Source organism: Notechis scutatus, chromosome 6, assembly GCF_049901735.1.
Source record: "Notechis scutatus isolate UNSWTSFEM ecotype Mainland chromosome 6, rNotScu1.2, whole genome shotgun sequence".
In the NCBI taxonomy this organism is placed as follows: Eukaryota; Metazoa; Chordata; class Lepidosauria; order Squamata; family Elapidae; genus Notechis; species Notechis scutatus.
In genome coordinates, this window is record NC_142014.1 from 35,191,449 (window position 1) to 35,202,155 (window position 10,707).

General features: G+C 41.6%; 1 protein-coding gene across 1 annotated transcript; it reads right to left on the bottom strand.

Annotated features, from left to right (window-relative positions):
* Positions 1-1,893: 1,893 nt before the first annotated feature.
* On the bottom strand, positions 1,894-10,174 carry KICS2 (KICSTOR subunit 2). Its single transcript, XM_026667794.2, has 3 exons — positions 8,729-10,174; positions 6,923-7,211; positions 1,894-3,622 (listed from the first exon to the last, which is right to left on the bottom strand). The coding sequence occupies exons 1-3, from the start codon at positions 9,084-9,086 to the stop codon at positions 2,806-2,808; spliced, it is 1,464 nt and encodes a 487-aa protein (XP_026523579.2). The 5' UTR covers positions 9,087-10,174; the 3' UTR covers positions 1,894-2,805.
* Positions 10,175-10,707: the final 533 nt, after the last annotated feature.

The window sequence follows — 10,707 nt, forward strand, 5'->3', positions numbered from 1 at the left end:
GCATCTCTTCCCCTCCCTACCCCATCAACACTGATTGGAACAGTCCCTAGAGAAAGGAAGAAGCCGAACACAATACAGTGCCTCCCATCTTCAATTCTCAAAGCCAGCCAGAAGGATACCATGATTGATGGAATTGAATAGCTTCTGAGAGGTCAAGAAGAGCCAGGATGGATCCAGTACCTCTGTCCCTTTCCTCCAGAGGTCATCCATGAGTGCAATCAATGCCGTTTCAGGCCCAACCCTGGTCTGAATCCTGATTAAAAGAGGTGTATATAATCCACTTCGTCCAGAGGCTTCTGCAGTTGCTGTACAATTACTTTTCACAATCTTCCCCCCAAAAGAAGCTGGGGTTTGGGGCTAGGCAACAAAATCTTGCACTGATTTGGCTTTTTTTGCCAATGTCAGGCCCAATTGGTGTTGATAGGGAAAGATTCCAATCCATGCCTGCTTTATGTAGCACGCTGCAGAGCTTCATACTCTCTTAACACTTTTAAAAATCTATATGAAGCCATTGAGATCATCTGCCACCATTTGGTTCTGGATGAGATGTCATTATCCCAGATAGCACCAGTCTGCAATTCCTGGACTCATGACTGCTGCTTGTAGTTGTGGCTAGGGGAGCCTTTGCATAACTTCATATTGTGTGTCATTTGCACCCCTTCCTGTATTAGGAGTCTCTGCTTAATCACTCAAGCCCTGGTCATCTCATGCCTGAACTACTGCCACATGCTCTACATGGGCTTACCCTTCAGGAGCATTTGGAAGCTACAACTGGTGCAGTGTGTGCTGGTGTGAGCAGTCCTTGGGGCCCCTAGAGTGGCTCATGTTAAACCACTGTTACACAAACTGCACTGGTTGCCAGTTTGCTTCAGAGTGCAATTCAAATTTTTGGTTATCACCTTTAAAGTCCTCCATGCCCTGGGTCAAGGTTACCTGAGGAATTGTCTCATCCCAATGGGACTGGTCTGCCCCATTCACCTGGCAGAAAAGGCATGCTTTGGACCCTGTTTGACAAGGTATTCTAGTTGGGGGAGCAATATATGCCATGGTTCCTGCCCTTTCAAACATCTCCCCCCAGCTCCAGGGTGAGATCTCTAAAGAAAAGAATTAGGAGTGACATGATAGCGGTATTCCAGTACTTGAGAGACTGCCACAAAGAAGAGGGGGATCAAATTATTCTGCAAAGCACCAGAGGACAGGACAAAAACACTGGTTGGAAACTAATCAGAGAGAAGCAATCTGGAATTAAGGAGAAACTTCCAGTGAGGACAATTAATCAGTGGAATAGCTTGCCTTCAGATATCGTGGGTGCTCCCATCACTGGAAGTTTAAAAAAAACCCAAGACAACCACTTAACTGAAATAGTATAGGTTCTCCTGCTTGAGCGTGGGGCTGGATTAGAAGACCTCCAAGGTCCCTTGCAGCTATTATATTCTGTTCTATTCTACTCTATCTGCTTCCACTCTCCTGACCTTCCATAAGGATCTGAACACCTGGCACTGCCAGCTGGCTTGGGGTCCCAAGGAATTAGTATACTGGAGGTGATTGATGAACCAATAAAAGATCCCATCTCCTCCCCCGAGCATCCTGCTCTATTCCTCGCCTTTTAATTATAATTTGTATTGTTATTAGAATTATTGTTATGGTTTTATTGCTTTTAGTGTTGTAAGCTACCTAGAGCCCCCTTGTGAAAAGATGGGTGGCAAACAAATTTAATAATTTAATAAATAAGCTTAAATAGGCCAAAATTCTAATCCAGTCCAATGGTTTAACCCAGTATTATTTTGAAGCTGTTGTTAACTTGAATGAAACAGAAAAGTATAGACAATAGAAGAACATAACTGTTTGCCTGTTTTTGCAAAGAACTATTAATCAAATTGCTTAACTAAAATGTTTTCATACATAATTTAATCTGAAATACAATAATCCAAACAGAGCCAAAACAGCATTATTTTAGTTAGCAGTTAGTATTTAAAATACTAATTCTGATTTTTAATTGTTGCCCTGGTAGACATTTTATCAGATTTTTATAATACTGTACAGTTCCTTCTGCATTATTTTACATATCCTCATGCATTTATTTTTCCATTCTTATTTTTAAATATTAACATTTAAATTTAATTACACAAAGTCATTAATTTAATGAAAAATTCCACTTGTTAACCCTCATCACTTAGTTTTAGGATTGAAAATTACTGCTGCTCAACCTTGCCAGTCATTACTGCAGCTTTAAAATGTTCAAAACAATTTCTCTTATACAATATGTAAATGTAAGGAATTTCAGAATAATTACTTTTAGATCTGTATCACATTAGGAAAATACAGAATGACAAACCAAACTATCTGAAAGGTGCAGACACAATGGAAAAACAAATACTTCAATTTACAATGTATTTAATTTATTGCAATTATTTCTTTCTAAGTTCTAGCATTTTCCAGTGACTATGACTGAAAAACACTTCAAGAGAAGAAAGTGGGCTCTGGGTTGAAAATTTGAAACCAAATTTTCTGCAGACCCTAAACAAAGAAGTAACAAAAGATAAAGTGCATATAGGAAGAACAAGGAAGGGTCACAGAGAGAAAAAAGTTGATCAAAACTCTGATAATTTTAGTGCACCTTTATGTAATTTGCATGTCCCCATTCAATTCTATACAATTCTGATTTTTCATTCCAAAAATAATTAATTTTCATCATTAAATACTTATTAAAATATTTTTTAAATAATGACAACATGTACAAATGGTTATTTGGGGAAGCTTAGAACTTGTTGTGTTACTGTTGTCTATCTTGTCTTAATAGTCCTCTTATCCTTTGGATCCTGGCTTCAGGCTTGCAAAAGCTTTAGCATTCTTAAGAGAATAGAAAGTTTCATGGAGGAAAGAGATAAAATGAGAGTCTCTTTCAGACTTTTTGGATTCAAAAATAACCACAATGGTAAAATGAGGTTCAGGTCGTGTTAAGAAGTATGTGCTCTGAACTTTGTCATCAAAGAAATGGACAACCTTTTCCAAAGTATTCAGATCAGAAGCTCTATCAGTCATAATCATGATGACATTAGGCCAGTGCATGACAGGCCTGTCATTGGGTAGTGATACCACTGCTGGATACTGGTCTACACCCTTTGGGGCTTCCCTATAGGACTGTGGGTGATGATAACCATGTCCCTGAAAGCTCTCTGAGCCACGATTGTCAAAGATTAATGAAACATTAACAGCATCGTATTTCCTGATGAAGCTAGAGATTTTCCCAAAATAATCAGGAGTAGCTTTTGCAGTCAAAGTTTTCATTTCAGATAGGGTTGTTTGTCGACTAAGTGCCTCATGAAAATAAAAGCTAAATTTGGCAAGGAGAATATTTTTCAGTTTCATTAGCCACAGGAAAAGGTGTGGAGGTTGAACAGTTTTCTGAGACTGGCCACCAAAGAGATGCTTCTTTGTTTCCCGCTGCTTCTCAAAAATTTGTCCCCATGTCTGCAATTTGGTGTGAGCATTGTGCAAGTGGACCAAGGATGGCAGGAACTTCCATTCAGAGATCTCGGCCTGAGCCTTCAGAAGATGCATAAGCACATCAGTTTCTAACTGGAAACTGCCCTCCAGAGGACTAAGGATTGGGTGATGAAATCTAGAAAAGCGGGGGGAATAGTACATAAAAGGCATTATCTCAACAAGCCATTTATCGTTTTAGTTCAATATATACAAAAACCAGGATATTCTGAGTTCTAGTCTTGCCTTAGGCATGAAAATCAGCTGGGCAACTTTGAGCTAGTCATTTTCTCTCAGCCCAATCCCCCTCACAGGTTTGCTGTTGTAAGGGAAATAGGGAAAAGGAATATCTATAAGAATTTATATGGCCACCCGCTCATTGTCAGTAATTCTGGATGACTTACAAAAATAAATGTTATAAATATTAGGTATTGCTGCTTTATTTATAAAAATAAGGCAGAATATAAAGTTTGATGAATGATCACTCTTACATCACAATGAGTTTATACCAAATCAGCACTAAGTACCCTTGATACTAGATAGCCAACATCTTAAGTGCTATGAATTATTTTATTTACTTGGATGGCACATCTAAAAAGATCGTTATTATCCAACCATTATCCAACAATCATTATCCATCCCATCTCATTTAGTGTACACCTACAGAACTCTTAGGTCTTAATAGAGTACATTCCAATGGCATAAGAGAGATGACCTAAGGATAGCATCAGTTATGTAATTAAATTGTTCTCCATGACATCACTTTTTCTTGTTCGTTCCTTCCCTCAAAACACTTTTGCCTTGAAAATCACATTTGGGCCTATATAATATGAATTTCAGTTTTATGCAAATTAATTATCCAATTATGATCTCTGTTTAAGCAAATGTGTACACATGGACTAGTTTTCTGGTTAAAAAAGTAAAGATGAAAACAGTGCTATATTTGCATTAGAATTTTAACTCTAAATATTATAATACACTGCTCAAAAAAATAAAGGGAACACTTAAACACAATGTAACTCCAAGTCAACCACACTTCTGTGAAATCAAACTGTTCACTTAGGTAGCAACACTGATTGACAATCAATTTCACATGCTGTTGTGCAAATGGAATAGACAACAGGTGGAAAGCATAGGCAGTTGGCAAGACATCCCCAATAAAGGAGTGGTTCTGCAGGTGGTGACCACAGACCACTTCTCAGTTCCTATGCTTTCTGGCTGATGGTTTGGTCACTTTTGAATGCTGGCGGTGCTTTCACTCTAGTGGTAGCATGAGACAGAGTCTAAAACCCATACAAGTGGCCCAGGTGGTGCAGCTCATCCAGGATGGCACATCAATGCGAGCTGTGGCAAGAAGGTTTGCTGTGTCTGTCAGCGTAGTGTCCAGAGCATGGAGGCGCTACCAGGAAACAAGCCAGTACATCAGGAGACGTGGAGGAGGCCGTAGGAGGGCAACAACCCAGCATCAGGACCTCCGCCTTTGTGCAAGGAGGGACAGGAGCACTGCCAGAGCCCTGCAAAATGACCTCCAGTGGGCCACAAATGTGCATATGGCTGCTCAAACGATCAGAAGCAGATTCCACAAGGGTGGTATGAGGGCCCAACGTCCACAGGTGGGGGTTGTGCTTATAGCCCAACACCGTACAGGACATTTGGCATTTGCTAGAGAACACCAAGATTGGCAAATTCGCCACTGGCGCCCTGTGCTGTTCACAGATGAAAGCAGGTTCACACTGAGCACACGTGACAGATGTGACAGGGTCTGGAGACGCTGTGGAGAACGTTCTGCTGCCTGCAACATCCTCCAGCATGACCAGTTTGGCAGTGGGTCAGTCATGGTGTGGGGTGGCATTTCTTTAGGGGGCCGCACAGCCCTCCATGTGCTCGCCAGAGGTAGCCTGACTGCCATTAGGTACCAAGATGAGATCCTCAGGCCCCTTGTGAGACCATATGCTGGTGCGGTTGGCCCTGGGTTCCTCCTAATGCAAGACAGTGCTAGAGCTCATGTGGCTGGAGTGTGTCAGCAGTTCCTGCAAGACAAAGGCATTGATGCTATGGACTGGCCCGCCCGTTCCCCAGACCTGAATCCAATTGAGCACATCTGGGACATCATGTCTCATTCCATCCATCAACGCCACGTTGCACCACAGACTGTCCAGGAGTTGGGGGATGCTTTAATCCAGGTGTGGGAGGAGATCCCTCAGGAGACCATCTGCCACCTCATCAGGAGCATGCCCAGGCGTTGTAGGAAGGTCATACAGGCACGTGGAGGCCATACACTACTGAGCCTCATTTTGTTTTAAGGACATTACATCAAAGTTGGATCAGCCTGTAGTGTTTTTTTCCACTTTAATTTTGAGTGTAACTCCAGATCCATGGGTTGCTAAATTTGATTTCCATTGATAATTTTTGTGTGATTTTGTTGTCAGCACATTCAACTATGTAATGAACAAAGTATTTAATAAGAATATTTCACTCATTCAGATCTAGGATGTCTTATTTTTGTGTTCCCTTTATTTTTTTGAGCAGTGTATATATAACAATATTGAAAAATTTCCTAAACTCTGTTGATACTATTAATATATTACATATTTTCCAAAAATAGGAACTAAATCTTATTTTTTGAAATTTAAAACATGCTTTCATTTTATCCAGTGGCTGATCTGATAAGTCCTAATCAGCTTTTAGATCGGGGGTCGCCAACCTTTTGCACCTCAGGGACCACCAAATTTTAAATCCCGCAGACCACTAATATGAATTTTGACTGGTGGTGGCTTGCTGACATGGTGGGAAAGTCGGTCCTATATTCCAGAGCTGCAGTAGTCACAGGACTGGCCCTTTGGTCATCCCGGAGCAGCTTCTCCTCCACCTGGGTGCACCGGCCTGCCATGGACTGGAGGAGCTCCTCCGGGATGACCAAAGGGCCAATCTTCTGACTACTGCAGTTCTGGAATATGGGACTGACTTTCCCACCAACGTCAGCAAGTCACCCCAGGGCAGATTTCCCTCCCCACTTGGTCTTACCTTCCAGTTTCAGCTCGCGTGACTCTACTCAAGGTAAGGTTTGCGCTCGGCCAAAGGGTGGGGGCCAGAGGATAGACAGGCCATGTGGATGGCGCAGCCTTGTGTTCCCGAGCAATCTGGATTGCTTTGGGGGGAGTGCTTTGGGGGGGGGACATTTCTCTGCGGACCACCGAAATTTTCTCACAGTTGGTAACCAATGGTTTAGATAGTAGACAACAGCAGAATTTCAGCGCTGTTGGCTAGATTGGAAAAGTCCTAAAACATCCTGAAAGCACAGTAACCCACTTTCTTACTGTTGGAAGAATAACTGTGCAAATAGTTACCAAGAACTCAACTTGAGAGTATTGTTACTTTTACCATATTAATAAGAATTTTACAAATCTCCAGTCATCCCATACAACATACACATACTAACCTTGAGCTGTATCTTTTGAGGATGGATTCTAAAACATTTATCAGTTCCTCAGAGTTTATATACTTTTGAGTACTGAGGCTGTACATTTTTTCATAAAAGTCAGCAATTTCCATCCGAGCCTGGACAAAGAAGCAGAGCTGCTCAGAAAGATGAGAGAGTAGTTCTTCAAGGTGAGGAGCTGTTCCTCCCACTGCATTCCGACCAGTTGCTACCACCTTCTTTAGCTCATTATGCAGAGATGTATATATAGTTCGTATAGAATCCTTCCGGCTGAAGAATGATTGCCCACCTATTGTTTGTTGTTAAAGAATAGGGTGTTACTAAAGATAGGAATGAAATGGAAAATAAGATGGTACAATATTCATGCAAATTTTCTTTGGTTTGTTACATTCAGGAGCACATTTTAACAGCTGCTTTCATTATTCCTTAATACCGGTATATATTCATACTATAGTTAAAATATTAACTTATGTTTTATTAGCATGATGTTTCTATTTAAAAACTCCCATATCTCTCAAAATCCAACCTTTGCTTCCCCAATATTTAGAATTTTAAAATTAGTTATAATGACAATGAGTTCCTTTCTTGGGGAATTAATGTAAAGAGTCATTGTTAAATGTTGATACTTCACATTGCTACTAAAAGCTCTAGAAGATGGTTCAGCTTTTTGACCAATCAGAAGATGGAAGAAACTCTATATAACTATATAGCAATCAAGGTAATTAATGGCTATATGTACCAGAAGACTTGCATATAAAACGACAAGACTATTATAATAACCATGAAGAGAATTAAGAAAGAAAAATAACCTTTCCATGAAGGTAGATCCATAGGTAGCTGCAGATTTAGAACCAATTTTAAATTAGAAGTATATTTTTTTCTTTCACTTTATCCCTTCTTAAATACTAAGACATTTTCATTACTTTCCTCAGAATGTGCCAGTCATTTTATTATCAAGTTATTTTTTTAAATATTTTTTTCAACTACTATATAGTTTCATTTCTCTCTCCATCTTCCTTTCTTTCTTTGACCTGTAATTTTTATTATGTCTCTAAACCAGGATAGTTTTTAGCACTACTACAAATTATAACAATTACTCACATTACATAATGCAATATAATCCAGAAAAAAAGCCTATAAATACCAACTTTGGTACTTCAAGGGCTAGTCTTAAAAATATGAATAAAATTTATATTACATTAGCTGGCAGACTGTTCCTACTACATTTATCATAAAATAAATGTCCATCATAAAATGGGCAGCACAACTCTCCAAATACCAATCTATATTACAGCCACACTTAATCAGAAATGGTGTGTGTGTGTGTGAATTTGTTACTTGTTTCAAGAAAACATTAATTTTTCCTACGTAATCTGCCCATTGTGTCCAAAAGTAACACCTCCCCACCATAAGCAAGGACAGTGGCACTTGTAAGACCTCAACCCCAAATATATTCGCTAAAGATGCAGAGGAAGGAAAGAGAGAGAGGTGTGCGGAAGTCATTCTGAATAGAGCAACCGTGCTTCGGATAAGCTTAGAAATGCACGAATTTGGAAAAGTGAATCGGTTCTGTAAGAAAGATCGGGATTGAAGCCTCCCCAGCGCTGACTTTTGGCAAGCCTTGAGGGAGGCTCAGCAGATGAGGAAAAGGCTTCTCCCACCCCCCCAGCCCTCCCTGCAAGGGTTGACGTGCCCATGACTCAGGACTTCTTCCCAGGGAAGCGCCCCCAAAGCAAAACGGGGACAAGGTGGGAGAAGGGCAACTGCAGCGCCCAGCAGCAGCAGCAGCAGCCCGAGTTCGGGTACCTAGTTTCTGGCCCAGGAAGGTCATGTTATGGTAGGCTTTTTCAGCCGCCGCCAGATGGGCCAGTCCTGCCAGGAGCGAAAGCCAACTGCTCCCGGCATTCTTATTGGCTTCGCGCTCCTTTTCCACGTTGTCCTTGGCCTTGTCGTAGGAGAAGATGCCTAAATGAGAGAAAAACGTCTCCAGCACTGCCTGCTCTACCGGGACTGGAGCTCCCACGGGCATCGGCTCCCCCATTCGCCGCCCGCCGCCGCGACTATCGCGGCTCCCTCCGCTCGCCATCCTTGGCGCCAAGCGAGAACCCCGGACCCCACAGGAACAACAGGCGCGAGCCCAACCCCTTCCCCCTTCAGGAGCCATTCCGGAGAGGCGGTTGGGAAAGGCTCAACCCCACGTGACTTATCGGGGACGGGAAGGGCGTGGCGACGAGGGGCCGGTGGAAGCGGCTGAATCAGCTGTTGGGTTAGGAGGGAGACCTTCTTCCGCGTGTACCCGAGGAAGGTCTTATCCATTTCGAATAGTAGCAAGAGCCGCGAGGGAGGACTAAACAGCTAATTAAGGTCACAGAGCTGAGCTTAACTCGGGCTTAGCGCTTATTTGGGAAACGCTGAAAAAGGCTGCTCAGCGAAAAGCCTTAAAATCAAACCCTGGTTGACTGTTTCAGTGCCTAACAAGCTTTTCTCCTGTGGAACAGCTTTTTCAGCGCTTCCATGATGGATGTTAACCCAAAAAGTTCATGTCTATGATCTTCATTAGTAACAGAGGTCTACTGAGCTTAGTTGCAGAGGAAAGGTATGAAGATTGGAGAAGACCGACAGATCTTTCCCCCTTGTTTGGCGGAATAGTGATTAGAAAGCATTCGAAGACTGCCCGCAGTTCCGCTCTCAAGGTTCACGCAGCCTTCCAGCCTGCCGAGATCGAGAAAATGAGAATACGGATTGTTGGGGGCAATATGCGGACTCTGTAAAGCACTGTGAAGCAGTAAGTCTTAAGTGCTAGTGCTATTCAGTTTGAAGACATGATTGTGCTTGCTTTTTGCAAATTCTAGAACTAGGGACATCAAAGTGGCAGGATCTATTTCCAGAACAAGCAGGACTTTAAGAAAAGTGTACCTGAAAGAAGTGTGACATCAACAAAGTTTTTCTCTGGGCTTTATCAGATCTGCTTTCAGTGTGTCAATGTGCCGTTTTCAGAATACAAAGAATTGCAATGATGCGATGGATTTTCCCAGTGAAGAGGGTCCAACATGATCTGATACACTTTCCAAGTCTTATTTCTCTATTGAGGCACATTTAATTCTAAAGAAGGTAGTACTATATTTTTTTTTTTGGAAAAAATGTGTTCAACATTGTGATTAAGTTTTCTGCAACTTTACTTAGCATGTTGCCAGATAGAAATTAAAATGCTTTTATAAAGTTGAAATTGCTTAATAAAATTGATGTAAACATGCCAGTGAACATTTATGCAAGATCTAAAATTCTTAGCACCTCAGCTTTCTGCATAATTAGGGTATAGTAGAGCTGGATCAGAATACACCATTCCAAGGTGATATACCAGAACAGGGGTCTTCAAACTTGACAGCTTTGACTTGTGGACTTCAACTCCCAGAATTCCTGGTCCAGTCATGTTAGCTCAGGAATTCTGGGAGCTGAAGTCCACAAGTCTTAAACTTGCCCAAGTTTAAAGACCCTTGTAGCAGAGTATTTTTGATGCATTTCATTTGCAAGTCAGAACCACCTCGACTTGATTATGTCCATTTGTCCCATCATGTATGACATGAGAAACATGCTATGGATTTTGTCAATTAGTGTCATCTGGCAAATGCCAGGAAGAGAGCCTTTTGTGTTATAGCATCTGCTTTGTGGAACATAATTCAGATTGGCCCTGAACCTGTTGACCTTTCCTAGAGCTGGAAGGATTGGTGTCAGAGCCTGTACAGCTATTGTGTTGATATTTGTCTTGGCTGCTAGTTAATGCTTGT

Coding starts and splice junctions, on each gene's coding strand:
- KICS2 (XM_026667794.2), bottom strand. CDS start 9,086: ATGGCTCCTGAAGGGGGAAGGGGTTGGGCTCGCGCCTGTTGTTCCTGT. Junction 7,212..8,728: donor CTTCCTGGGCCAGAAACTAG/GTACCCGAACTC, acceptor AACAAACAATAG/GTGGGCAATCATTCTTCAGC. Junction 3,623..6,922: donor CTCAAAAGATACAGCTCAAG/GTTAGTATGTGT, acceptor CCGCTTTTCTAG/ATTTCATCACCCAATCCTTA.